The 15,089-nt window shown below is 43.4% G+C and overlaps 1 protein-coding gene across 2 annotated transcripts in view; it reads right to left on the reverse strand.

Annotated features, from left to right (window-relative positions):
• The window catches only part of cdh19 (cadherin 19, type 2), a 68,818-nt gene that overhangs the window by 13,194 nt on the left and 40,535 nt on the right, over positions 1-15,089 (reverse strand). For both annotated transcript variants that reach the window (XM_083778412.1, XM_083778413.1), the window contains exons 6-9: positions 10,691-10,878; positions 7,859-8,038; positions 7,163-7,242; positions 1,762-1,898 (exon numbers count right to left, since the gene is read on the reverse strand). In XM_083778412.1, coding sequence (XP_083634538.1) covers positions 1,762-1,898; positions 7,163-7,242; positions 7,859-8,038; positions 10,691-10,878 — 585 coding nt within the window. The remainder of the gene's footprint in view (positions 1-1,761; positions 1,899-7,162; positions 7,243-7,858; positions 8,039-10,690; positions 10,879-15,089) is intronic.

Raw genomic sequence — 15,089 nt, forward strand, 5'->3', positions numbered from 1 at the left:
GTACTGGTATTTGGAAATACTCGAGTACAAATACCTCAAAATTGTACTTAGGTACAGTACTTCAGTAAATGTACTTTGTTACGTTCCACCGCTGACATTTTGCCATAGAGTCCGTCGGGTGTTGTTGCTGTCTCATAAATGCTTTGTAACAGCTCTGTCCAAAATAATACTTCAGAGTGACAAAGCTGTTGTTCACAAGAAGAATGGGCACTCTGTGTCTCCAATGTTCCTTTTGAAACACAAGACGGGAGCCAGAACCATATGGACGCGGCCATAAAACGCATCCTTTACAAGGGAAGTTGAATATCTTTGCCTTCTTCCAGGGTGACACTTAACATTTGTCATAAAGACATTACCGCCAGACATATGGTAGATGGCTTTTTCCTCATCTACACCAGAATGCTTATTCCATTCAGGACGGGAACCCCCTTTGGTGTTTTAAGTATAGGTTGTCCCGATCCGATTACGTGGTCCGAAATCGGGCCAATCAAGTCATTTCCAAATGATCGGAATACGATTGGGCGCAAAACAACGTGATCGGGACATCTCTAGTATCAATTTTATATCCATATCATGATATTAGACAGGATATTGTCTGTGATTTTAGATATTGTACTATTGTGACATATGAAGGGAAAAATCGGTATCGGCAGATAAATCAAATGATCGGAATTGGATCTAGTTTTAAGCATTGTTATACTTTAGCTATTCAAAAATAGCAGTAGATCTGCTATTTGTGAAAAATCGTGAAAATGTGGCACAAATCTTTGAATATATATTCTTTCAGAGTGAACTTTTTAACTCAAATCTTTGCTTCTGGGGGTCCCTGGAACAACATATTTTCAGATGGGGGTCAGCGGCCAATTACATTACCTTGACAGTCTTTCAGAAAACTGTCGTGATTTAGAAGACATTTTAGAATCTGATGTCAGGTTTAAATGAGTTATGCACGGAATAAAGCAAAAATAAAATATTGACATGACTGAAAGTGTAATGGTGATGTTTAGGTATTATCGTTCCAACACCTTATGTTGCTGTATGTTCTACATACAGCCGACCAGTTGAAGACACATTGCTTTTTATGACATTTCTGAGACCATTCATTTGTTTATGGAAGATGCTTCTAAACATTATTTATATTATTAAGTTTTGACCACTTCAAATACGCTGTCATCTAAATATAACTATAATAGCCAATCTACAAGCTCACAACACATAGTGGCTCCGACGTGTTGTGAGAGTGTGTAGATCTGCTATTTTGTTTGGTGCACGACATGCTTCCACTGAAATCAGTCGTGGCGACTGAGAGCTTTAAACCAGTGGTTTATTCAACCCTTTTCACATCAAGGCCCATTGTCTTTGGGGCGGTTGAGCCACGCACCACCATTTGATGAGATTCAGACTTGTAGACCCAAAACTAAAGATATGTCGTTATCGTTGGATACGATCTTGTCCACAATTCCATGCTGTATTGATGTTGGTGCCGTAAGAGAGACAACAGGCAAACGTTGACCAAAATAAAAAAAATTCTACCTTCTCTAATTGTGTAGACTGTAGCAATGTAGATGTTTAACAATAATAAGTTTCATTGTACGCTCTCAAGAGTTAAAGTTGCAATAAGAGCCCATTTTGTTACCAACTCATTTAGCTGGGGACCACCTGGAACCCCCTCAAGGACCACTGGTGGTCCCCGGACCACTGGTTGAAAACCACTGCTTTACACAATGCTTATGTATATAACAATTACACATTTGAACGTACTTGTTTCCGTGGCTGAGACGGTAAGGTTGTGCCAGTTTGCGGTCTCTCTGTCCAGAGGCTTAGCCACAGTTAGGGTCCCGTTATTTGGGTCAATTTTGAAAGCTTTTCTGACGTCGCTGCTTCTGTCAATTGCATATCTAAGAAGAAGAAAAAGAAAAATCACCATAATTGGCACAAGTTAGCAAGCACTATTACACAAGCATGCACAAAGCCACACACTAAGGCATTGGTTCTCAAACATGTTCATGTCAAGGACCCCCTCATTGACATTTATCAATCTGTGGACCGGACCCCCATTTGTACTGCTCTAGATATATAAATAACATTTTGCTGAGGGTCCCCGGACCCTACTTTGAGAACCACTACACTAAGGCACACAAATGTAATAGGTGAAGAAGTCTTTTTGTATAGGCTCCAACGGGTGGACAGCCGTATAAGTCTCTGCGGCCATTGCTAATCTCACCAGTGTTATCTTTGAGTAGTGCAAGCAGCAATGTCTATCCGTCCGTCCGTCCCTATGACTGTCTGTCTGTCCGTATAGGGTACCAACAGGGGGTGCTGTTGCACCACTTACTTCAGACTGGTCAGATTCTTTCAGAATATTTTGATTTAGTCTTAGTCTTTTGAATAACACACCATTTAGTCTTAGTCCTTAATCTTCTGAAATTATGTGGCTTATTCCCAGTTATAGTCAACTAAATATCAAAAACCTTAGTCAACTTATTAGTCTTAATGCAATGTTAATTTTGCCAGAAAGGATTTAGTCTTAGTCTTTTGAACAACACATATTCAGTCTTAGTCCTATTTAATCTTCTGAAATGGTTTACTCTTAGTCTAGTCTTAGTCGACTAAATATCAAAAACCTTAGTCGACTTAGTCTTTAGCCTTATAGTCAACTAAATTAACAGTGAATCTCACAAACTGATCAAAGTCCAAATGTGCTTTTTCCACAGTTTATTCACAGGTTGTTCAATGCTTTGTTCTTTGTGCATTGTCACTGCTGTTGTATCGTATACTGACTCATCTGGCACTGAGCCCCCACCGGGAGGACGTTGTAGAGCCTAATTCGTCTTACTAACTTACTTACTAACTTCCTCTGCCAACCTGGGGGGGCAGCGGACTGACCTCATGCCTCCTTCTATGCATGAGGAGTCCAAGCTGCTTCTTTTCACCTGACAGAGGGGAATTTCACCGGCCGGACGTAGCGCGTGGAAGGGACACGTTATTCCGACCAGTTCCTTTCCCCTCCATCAGGCGCCCCGGCTGGCCAGGGGGAGGTAGTTTTAGAGACCAGGATTACGGCATGTTTTTGTGAGGGTATCTACCCTAGGGGACACGGGGAGAACATGCAAACTCCACACAGAAAGGCCCTATCGCCAACCCCCGCCTCGGGTATGGGCACTGATGAGGAGGAGGGAACACGCCGCCAGTGCCCACAGCGTCCCCAGCGGGAATCGAACCCAGGACCTTCTAGCTGTGAGGCGACAGCACTACCAACTGTGCCACCGTGCTCCGCTAGTCATAGTCTCTTGAATAGTTTTCATTTAGTTTTAGTCACATTTTAGTCACCTGGAATGTCTTAGTGTTATATTAAGTAGGCTATTATAAGATTTTAGTCGACAAAATCTACAGTTGGTTTAGTCGACAAAAATGTGTTTTTTGTGTAAGTGTTACTTTACACTTGCTGAAAATAGCCGATCTACAAGCTCACAACGCATCCCAGTGGTAAAATGTAAAAGTGTAAAATAGCTTATACTGGATCTCTTGTCCACTAATCCCCTATACAGTCAACGAACATTTTCCGTCATAGTATTAGTTGACGAATTCAACACTGCTCCATGGTGGCTAAGCTATACCATATACTGTACCACTGTGACACCAAAGCTTTTGACCAATACTTTTTTCTTATAATGGGAGTCAACTGCAGTTGACTCCCATTATAAAAATACAAAAACACATCATAAATGAAGTAAAGTGGCTCCACTTTGGAGCCACTTTACTTCCATTATGTATTTCTATCATTTCGACAGATACCAAACAAAGCCTGGGCTTTGTGTGCGAGAAGGTGAGGAAGCAAAGCACCTTGAAAACTTTTGATCAAACAGCGGGTCGGGACCCATTTGTGGGTCGTCGACACATTTCTATGGGTCCCTGTATATTTTTTAATACATTTTGTTTTTAATTATTATTATTTCAAAATATTAAAGAAAAAAACATTACCAAAAAAGATTCCCCGGAGTTAAAAACCAAACCAAAACGTGGCGCTTTTGTGAGCTTGTAGATCAGCTATTTTCACTAGTTTAGTCCAGGTCACTAGGTTAGGAAGAGGGAAGAGGAAAACGGTAGCTCCCCCGGAACCTTCACCCTCTTCTCGCTAGCTAGCTTTCAAAACGAAATGTGTTGTACATATGGAACATAGCCTACTGTGAAGTTGTTCACACAAAGTTCACGTATATTGCTATTACAGGGAAAACATGCACACATTATGTACAAATTATACTCTTTCTTTACTCTGTTTGCTTTTTTTTTCTATCCCATTGTCTGCTATATGTCTGCTGTTATATCATATATTTGTTGCTGCATTGTCTGTAGAACCTTGAAAGGGAATGTTTGTCACATCTGTGCTCAGCCCACCATCCTGCAGGCCTAATAAGACTGATTGCCGTGCTGCTGTGATGAATCACGACACAAACACAAGACTGAGAGAACATTATGAGTGAATGATGCGTCATCTGTTTCGGGCCACGTACGTACATTGTTGTCAACAGCATGGCTTACTGTGGGGAAATAATGGACATATATAAAGCCAATTACGTGTGCGTGTGTGCATACGTGCGTCACTTATTTTGAGGGGCACTAGCCCCTCCTATGCCAAGCTTTGTGTGTCTGTGTGTATATAGCGATGATTTGATTGGCTGAGCAATGTGTGTGTGTGCCCCATAGCGATGATTTGATTGGCTGAGCACGGAATGTGATTCATGATGATAAGAGCGCCCGTCACTTCACACAGGTGTGATTTTTATATAAAACATTGTGGGGGTCTTTGACATGAAAATGAAATGATGTAGCAACATGACTTTTTCAGAAAGAAACGTTAAGATTCACTACTACTACTACTATTACTAATACTACGACTACAGTATTGACTAGAGCTAGTTTAAATTGCCATCATCATCATCATCGTGTCAAAATGCATCGTTGCCCCCCCGATGGTGACAACAATATGTCACGGCAACGGGCCAACAACTGACACCGAGAACAAGGTTGAGGCTATACCAATGATGTGCAGCACCTGCCACTCTGGAGGGGTGTGTGTGTGGGGGTGTGTGTGTGTGTGTGTGTGTGTGTGAGGGGGTGGACGACAAGCTCAAAGCGCTGTCGCTGCCTCCTCCTCCTCCTCCTCCTCTCTGCCCAAAAACGTGCTCCACTTGCAAATGAGCGCAAATCTGAATTCCATATGCCTGCACGGCCGCCGCCGTGCGCTGCTTTATTACATTCCGGCGCGTCCCGCGTTCACTTTGTGATAATACCGCGGCGATAGATAGAAAAAAAAGCCTGCGAGGTAAAAAAAAAAAAAGAAAAAAGAGAAAAATGGGCCCATGATTTATTCAGCAGGGCTCATTTCCTACTAAAGTAATGTGAGATAAATGTGGCCCCGTGTTCTATAGCGGGGCCGGGGTCTCTCCGCTGAGATCAAGGGTAAAGAACGGATGCAGCGGAGCCAGTAACACTATTTGAAATGGAATGATTTTTCACCCCCGCGGAGGGGAGCTGTCTAGCCCATTAAGACCTGAGACCACATTCTACAAATGTCTTCTAAATCATGACTAGTTTTATAAAATAAAATTTCTATATCAGTGGTTCTCAAACCATTTCATGTCAAGGACCCCCAAATATTACATGTAAGCTAATTGGCCGCCGACCTCCCCATCTGAAAATATAACATTTGCTGTGAAAGAATAATATATTCAAAGATGTGCGCCACATTTTCACAAATTTTCAAAAAATTGCAGATCTACAAGCTCGTAGCGTGTCACTCGGTGCCGCGCTACGAGCTTGTAGATCTGCTATTTTTCAACAGCTAAAAGTTTAATAAATAATGGTTAAAATCTATAAGGGTGACACGGACACGTCTTCGGGTCTAAATGGGCTAGGGCGCTGTTGCCCCCGCCGCGGCTGTCTTGCAGCGACCGTTCCGCCCCCACCCGCCACTCTACGCGCCTCCAGCCCTGCATGCCGCCATACATACCTCGTCATTATCACAGCGGTGGCAGCTGGGTGGCATGTGCCATTCTTTTCCATAGCTGACTGTTTGGACGGGGCGGTCGTATCATGGCCTGACTCTTAATTAAAACACATTGCACTGCCAGAGTTAAAGCATTGTCTATGGCTGCCCTTGCCTGCAGTGATTCAGAGCATTTTAGAAAAATCACCCTTCACGACAAGACAAGACTCTCTACACGCGATCGCTCCGTCTGGATTAAGAGCGTATCTGCCGGGGCACGGTGGCACAGTCGGTAGCGCTGTCGCCTCACAGCGATGGAAGGTCCTGTGTTTGATTGCTGCTGGGGACGCTGGGGGCGTGTTCTCTCTCCTCAGTGTCATCAGTGCCCATACCCGAGGTGGGGTTGGCAAAAGGGCCTTTCTGTGAGGAGTTTGCATGTGCTCCCCGTGTCCCCTAGGGTAGGTACCCTCACATGTTCTCCCCGTGTCCACTAGGCCGGGTATAGGTACCCTCACATGTTCTCCCCGTGTCCACTAGGCCGGGTATAGGTACCCTCACATGTTCTCCCCGTGTCCCCTAGGGTAGATACCCTCACAAAAAACATGCAGTAATCCTGGTCACTAAACTGCCTCCCCCTGGCCAGCCGGGGCGCCTGATGGAGGGGAAAGGAACTGGTCGGAATAACGTGTTCCTTCCATGCGCTACGTCCGGCCGGGTAAACTCCCCCCTGTCAGGTGAAAAGAAGCATGCAGATTGGACTCCTCATGCATATAAGGAAGCATGAGGTCAGTCCGCTGCACTCCCCAGGTTGGCAGAGGAAGTGTATCGCCCAGGATTTTGACACTGGGTGAAAAATTGGGTTGCAAAATCGTGGGATAAAAATGTAAAAAAAAGAAAAAAGAGCGTATCTGCTAAAATACCTCCATTGTAAATCAAGGACTGCAAAAAAGAAAGTTGAGCCGGCCTCAACTTTAGGGGGGTCATGGAGGTCATGGAGAATCAATTAATCCTGTTTCTGTGTCATCCTTTCCACATGTGCAGCCAGGTTTTGACAGACAACATCTCCAGTATAAGTCTATGATTCGACACGACGTGTCACTCATTCTTCCTGCTGACAGTTTGGACAGGGCTGGGCCATATTATTATCATTGTTATTATTGTTATTGTCATTTTTACCTGACGGGGTTGTTGACGCTGTCGGTGTCTCGGGCGCTCACGGTGCCGACCACCGTACCTGCTGCCACGTTCTCGGGAACCTTAATAATAATATTAATACATTTATTTTTATAGCACCTTTCATACAGAGTTTCCGTTCAAAGTGCTTCACAGACAGAAATCAAGAACTTCACAGTTAGGTCACAAGTTAAAGGACCACTTCCTCACTTTTCAACCTCTCTTCATATAATTGGTCCTCACTAATGATCATAATAAAATGGCACAATTGTATTCTACTCAGTCTGTGTCTCATAGGAGGGCTGTGGGCAGTTCAGAAACCCGTCCACCAGTTACATCATCAATAGGGAATCCAAGCTAATAGAAACTGTAGGCTTTCTAGTCCTGAAAAGTTGCAATGCGAAAATGGAAGCCATCTTTCTCACGATAATACAAATCTAAATATATATATATTTTTAAAGAGTTTAACATGAAACCAAATGGATGCTAATTTGGTTTCCTTTTACGCTCTCAAGAGTTAAATTATTGTTACACATCTGCATTAATTAGTTTACAAGTCTTGTCCAATGACAACAACAGAGGCTCAAATGGCAAACTAAATAATGGTCCTCAATATGAAAACCACTGCTCTAAGTCTCAAGTTCCAAGGGAGGACGTTAAAGGCATGTTTTTCCGGTGCATATAAAAAGAGAACGCGACCTTCCACTCGTAGGGCGCGGCGGCGAGGAATACGGGCGGCTCGTCCACGTCCGTCACCACGACCCTGAGCATGCAACGGTCCTGGAGGTCGCCCATGTCGCTCAGGAAGCGAGGGTCCACGTGGTCGTTGACCGCCTCGGCCGCCATGACGAAGCGCCGCTTGCTCTCGTAGTCCAGAGGCTGTGGAATAAAACGGGGGCGAGGAAATTCATTCCAGATTAGCCGTTTTCTTGTACCTTCATGCTTTCTCCGCGAGGTACAAATGCATTCCTACCCCCCAGCTATGGGACGTTATCAGCCAGGTACCCCTCGCATAGAGCGTCACAGTCCCGCCCCCTTTCATGACGACGTGAGACCCAGAAGTGAATTCCCCATTCAATTTCTCCATAGGCTTTTCAAAAAGTATTTATTTAAAGACGTTTACGCCGCGGACAAAGCCATACGGGACTACATGTCTCAGTAATTTTCATTACCTAGCTTAGGCCTACTTGTATTATATTTTGTTCAATATAACAAGTTGGACATTGCAGTGCTTGTAGCACACCAACGTTTCAAGTGCACTCCTATGAGGATATGTTACAATTAAAGTCCTTGAATCTGCTTATTGCATATATGCTGTGGCTGCGGAAAGTTTAAAAAAAACACACTTTGTTGGCGTTCTGGCTCTATAATGTCTCTTAAAATAAATTGGTACAACCCTTATGGGAGATTAACAGCTTCACAACGGCCTGGCGATGCCAACGTTTTCTGAAGACAGATGATTATTTCGCAGAGTACTGGACATGAGTCAGACTGGACCGGGGGGATGGTTTTTAGTCAATGACAAGCGAGACAACAGCTGTGAGGAGCGTGCATATAAATAATGCCGTGGTTTCAATTAAGACGGCCGGTGTCGGCGAGAAGAAAACAGCATGCAGACCATACTGTAGTTCCTCAAATTATTCAGTATGACAAGGCCATCTAAATTGAAATCCCCCTCAGTGTTTCCCATAAACAAACAACCATGCTGTTTTCATGCTCATACCAGGCAGCCAGCCAGCCACCCACCCACACACATAAGTCCGTAAGGGAGTGGTTGCACCACTCAAAAATGTCTTCTAAATTCTGATAGTTTTCTGAAATACCTATGTTTCTGTAATAGTGGTGCTCAATATTTCATGTCAAGGACCCCAAAAATGATATGTAATTGGCCACCGACCCATCCATCCATCCATCCATCTTCAAACCGCTTATCCGTAGACGTGTCGGGGGGGCAACAACTCCACCAGAGAGCTCCAGACTTCCCTCTCCAGAGCAACATTAGTGACTTAATCCTGGTAAATCCACAGACATTCCAAGGCCAGTGAGTCGATGTAATCCTTCCATCTGTGCCTTGGTCTGCCCCGGGGTCTCCTCCCAGTGGGACGTGCATCGAGGACCTCCGAGAGGCATCCTAACCAGATGCCCGAACCACCTACAGTAAGCTGGCTCCTTTCCAGGCGAAGGAGCAGCGGCTCTACTCCGAGTCTCTCCCGCGTGACTGAACTTCTCACCCTATCTCTAAGGGAGATGCCAGCCACCCGTGGGAGAAAACTCATTTTGGCCGCTTGTATTCTCGACCTTATTCTTTCGGTCATGAACCACGACCCCCATCTGAAAATATGTTATTCAAGGAACCCCTCCGAAGCAAAGATGAGTTAAAAATGTTCTCTCTGAAAGAATATACAGTATATTCAAATATTTGTGCTGCATTTTCACGATAAAAAAAATAGCAGACCTACAAGCTCATAGCGTGGCACTGAGTGCCTCGCTATGAGCTTGTAGATCTGCTATTTTTCAATAGTATAACATAATGCTTAAAACACCAAAAGGGGGTCCCTTTAAGTCAGGGCAGGCGAGATCCATAGAGCGCCCCGCGTGTGAGAAGGCCCCGCACATGCACGGCACGCGCGGTGTGTGGGGACTACTCACACGCGCCCGTGTGAAACTTTTCGAGTCTCTCCCGGTTATATAGTTGAATTCTAGCACATCTGGCAGTTCTATACACATCTATCCTCGTGGAGGATTTAATACATGATATTTTTTACTTACCATTTTTTGTTGAGTTGGAGTCACGCCTGGTAAAAAAAAAAGATATATGCACTGTCTGCAGAATTAAAAAGTAAAAGCCACGCTGGATCGCCGGACGCACTTTAATTAATTCCACCGGGAACCCTGAAAAATTCCTAGACATCTGGTCCTACCGTCCTGCCAACCAAGTAAAAGTATAGAGCTCTTCTCCTATGCTTCACCACACAAACAACTAGAATGAAGTGTGTCCATCTTTGTCCGAGAGTAGTTCAACTCAATCTTCAAACGTCCACACTAATCCTCGTCACCAATGTTGTGTGCCTAACTTATAACTTATTAGTTAGTGTAACCTGCATTAAGACATACACAAAGCATGACTTTTCATTCATTCATTAAGTAAGCCACGCTCCTCTGTCCTCTCAACCAGCCGTTCTCATAATATAAACATAACATTACATTACATAACATTGTGTGTCTCTACACAATTCTGTTACCTGCTTCCTGTTATCTGTTTCTGGTCATGTGACCGAAGCAACCAATACATGACAGTTATTAGTACTTATTACAGGCTTAACACAGCTTTTTGGGGGGTTGCCAGTTTGGTAAGTGTATGACGATATCCCCAACTTCAAGCATATGAAACATTGCTGTTGTAGGGAGCAGAACAGGGGCGCAAAGTTTATTTATTCTTGTTTATTTGTTCAATGGGGAGGGGGCGCCTAGTCACCCACCAGTGATTTTAATTTATTTGCTCGTTTGGGCCGGGCCTGCTTTAAGTTGTACCTTGGCGAGCACCACCACTCCTTCCTGGGTGGCGGGGTCAGTGTGGATGGTGAAGGTGGCGCTCTCCTCCAGGTCCTCCAGGCTGTAGTTCATCCTGGCGTTGATGCCAACGTCACCGTCATCTGCCATGATCCTGCCCACCGTGGTGCCAACGAGCGCGCCCTCCGACACGGCAAACGTGTACAGGTCTGAGAGAAGAGACGACGTGGTCCACACAACAACACATCACCATACAAACGTGTACAGGTCTGAGAGAAGAGACGACGGGGTCCACACAACAACACATCACCATACAAACGTGTACAGGTCTGAGGGGAGAGACGACGGGGTCCACACAACAACACATCACCATACAAACGTGTACAGGTCTGAGGGGAGAGACGACGGGGTCCACACAACAACACATCACCATACAAACGTGTACAGGTCTGAGGGGAGAGACGACGGGGTCCACACAACAACACATCACCATACAAACGTGTACAGGTCTGAGGGGAGAGACGACGGGGTCCACACAACAACACATCACCATACAAACGTGTACAGGTCTGAGAGAAGAGACGACGGGGTCCACACAACAACACATCACCATACAAACGTGTACAGGTCTGAGGGGAGAGACGACGGGGTCCACACAACAACACATCACCATACAAACGTGTACAGGTCTGAGGGGAGAGACGACGGGGTCCACACAACAACACATCACCATACAAACGTGTACAGGTCTGAGAGAAGAGACGACGGGGTCCACACAACAACACATCACCATACAAACGTGCACAGGTCTGAGGGGAGAGACGACGGGGTCGACACAACAACACATCACCATACAAACGTGTACAGGTCTGAGGGGAGAGACGACGGGGTCCACACAACAACACATCACCATACAAACGTGTACAGGTCTGAGGGGAGAGACGACGGGGTCCACACAACAACACATCACCATCAGTGGTGAATGAAGTATACTCAAGTACTCAAAGTCAAATAATAGATCATTATTAAATTATATCTATATACACATATAGGGAGCGAGAGAGAGAGAGAGAGAGAGAGAGAGAGAGAGAGAGAGAGAGAGAGAGAGATTGATACTAAATAACAGATAGCTAAAATAGTTGTGTTCCTAGTATTTGCTTTTTGATTTATTTTGAAAATTCAGCTGAATTGTTTTTTGTCTATTTTGTTTTTATAAATCTTTAATTTTTTACACTTTTTTTGTAATTTTGTAATAGATATTTGAAGTTTTTCAGAAAGATTCACCAGGAGTAGGCACTTAGACGGTACTTACTTTAAAAGCATTAAAAACTACACATTACAAAGCATGTATTATAGTTGGAATGACTGCATACATGCAATGACTAAGATTTAGAGAAAGGAATAATAGTGAAAATAGCTACCTACTATTACGTGTTGCATCATGTCACATTGAGAAATTGTAGCTCTGCTATTTTCTTTTACTATAATATTTGAAATGGGCCTTAAAGGACAACTTTAGTTTTTTTCCACCAAGGTTCATGTTTTAGGTTGTTATTAGAGAAAGTAAAAGATGAGTATTAATTGTTTTTCATTTGCTGCTTTCTTTCGTTTTAGGGATTTTAGCTCTTTTTGACAGGGGGGGCGGGGGCACTCGAGCATGGGGCTAAATATGTATTTTTGTACAACATTTTATGGTGATTTTTTTATTTTATTTACTATAGTCCTAATAAACCCCAGGAAATTACATCTGGCCACGGAAGATCACAGGATCTACTGAATATGAAGGTAGCCTATACTGTGGGAAGGCTTATACTGTGTGTGTATAGGTTCAATATGTCAGTTTGTAGACATACAAAGATCTTGTGATCTTTTGTGGCCAGATGTAATTTCTTGGGGTCTAGTAGGACTATAGTAAATAAAATAAAATGAAATCGCCATAACATTTTGTGAAAAAATACAAATTTAGCCCCATGCTCGAATGCCCCCACCCCTTGTCAAAAAGAGCTAAAATCCCTAAAACGAAAGTAAGTAGCAAATGAAAGAAATTTAACACTCACCTTTTAGTTTCTCTAATAACAACCTAAAACATGAACCTTGGTTGAAAAAAACTAAAGTTGTCCTTTAAGGCTTCCTGACTCGGATTTCGGGAGGTGTATTTCCAGACTGAGACTCTATAGAGCATTTCTGAGATTGTGGAATAGTTGTCTGGCTACAGTATAATATGCAAGACTAATGCAGTCCCCTCCGAATAGCTACTACAGTACATGGACACATTTCTAGACCATGTCTCAAAATTGACCACCAGTAGTCCTTGACGGGGTTCCAGGTGGTCCCCAGCTAAATGATGGAGAGTTGGAGTTGGATCTTTAACTCTTGAGGGCGTAAAATGAAACCAAATGGACCCGTATGGCCCTTTACCAGTTGGAATGTCAGAGGGTTGAATTCGGCGTTAAAGCGTAATAGGGTGCTTTGCCACTTACATAGATACTAAAATAGCCTTCATCCAGGAGACCTAGCTAGCCCCTTCCGACCATCTCAAAATGCGCAAGAGCTGGGTTGGGCAACTTTATCACTCATCGTTCCCTAGCACATCTAGAGGAGCAGCCATTTTAATTCACAAGTCGGTACCCTTCACTGTCTCTAAATTCATTGCAGATCCACAGGGCCGCTATGTTATCGTCACAGGAAAGCTCCAAAATACTCCATTGGTCTTAGCAAATGTTTATGCACCAAACTGGGATAATGATAATTTCTTTCAAAAGTTTTTGTTTTCACTACCAAACCTCGACACTCATCAGCTCATTTTGGGTGGGGATTTTAATTGCTGCTTATACCCTGCCTTAGACCGCTCCTCGTTGAAGGGTGCCACAACATCTAAATCCACTAAAGTAATTCATTCATTTCTCAATCAATATGCTGTTTCAGATCCTTGGCATTTTCTTAACGATCATACATCATACATTTTCACGTATTGATTTATTTTTAGTAGATAATAAACTTCTGTCTTCGGTTCGAGGCTGTTCATATCATGCCATTGTTATTTCAGACCATAGCCCTGTGACGATGGAAATCTCCCTTGTGGGGAAAACTGACTCCCGCGCTCCCTGGCGTTTTAACTCCCTCTTGCTTTCGGACGAGGGTTTTGTGCAGTTCTTGAATGATCAAATTGATTTCTTTATCAGTACTAATACCACCCCAGAGATCTCAGCATCTGTTTTTTGGGAAACCCTGAAAGCTTATTTAAGAGGACATATTATTTCCTATATGGGCCACCAAAGGAGACAGAATACGGAACGGCTTACTAAATTGACTGCACTCATTGCAGAGCTGGATAATAAATACGCATCCACACCTTCTGCAGATTTATATAAACAGGTCCATTTGGTTTCATTGTACGCTCTCAAGAGTTAAATTACTGTTAAACATCTGCATTAGGCTACTTAATTTATAAGAAGTCTACACAATTAGAGAATGTAGAATAATTGTTATTTTGAACGTTTCCCTGTTGTCTCTCTATCGTACCAACATCAATATAGCATGGAATTGTGGACAAAATCGTATCTAACGACAACAAAATATTCTAAATGTTGGGTCTGAGAGGCTAAATCTCATCAAATGGCGGTCCGTGGCTCAAATGCCCAATAAATAATGGGCCTTGACACAAAATAGGCTGAAAATTACCACTCTAAACTTACTGTACCCTATCTATCAGTACAGTAGCCTATTGTTTTTCCGGGGCCAGTTGGTTTGCTTGCTTGTTGAGCATCGCGTCCCCACCAACGTGTCGCGGCCATAATTCCAAATTGGGGACACTTGATCGGAGACACAATCACCTTTTCTAATCTTCTTATTAGAGTTAGGCCAGGATTATGTGGACTCACCACAACTTATCTTTGACTCTCACAAATTGACTACGCCACCCACAATGTTCTCCATTCTTATCGTTTTGCCTTTGCTGCTATACTGTAGTCTCTGTTGACTGGCTATTATAGCAATTGGCTGTGCACTTTTTATTTTTATTCTTTTACTTTTTACCAGGCTTACTGTGAGGCAGATCTTCGGACAAGACCACCCACCATGCCTTGGCAGTTGTAAACAGCACAGCTGTGTTAATTGTGTCGATTAAACGTAAATAAATAAATCATCACTGATGAAAACTAAATAAAAACTAAGCTACAGTATGATGACTAAAACTAATCTGACTAAATAAATGGACAATTCTGTCAACAAATAAAAACTACGGATAAAAGTTACGGCGGGCCTAGTGGAGAAGAGATCCAGTAAAACTAAAAGAGTAGTCATTTTATGTGTGTGGTTGAGCTCTGGTATTTCACAACGTGCCGCAACGTGTTGTGAGCTTGTAGATCAGCGTTACCCAAAAGGTAAAGATCTACTCGTAAAGGTTGTGCCGGTAGAACAC

This window comes from Protomyctophum parallelum (genome assembly GCF_964188405.1).
Source record: "Protomyctophum parallelum genome assembly, chromosome: 12".
NCBI lineage: Eukaryota > Metazoa > Chordata > Actinopteri > Myctophiformes > Myctophidae > Protomyctophum > Protomyctophum parallelum.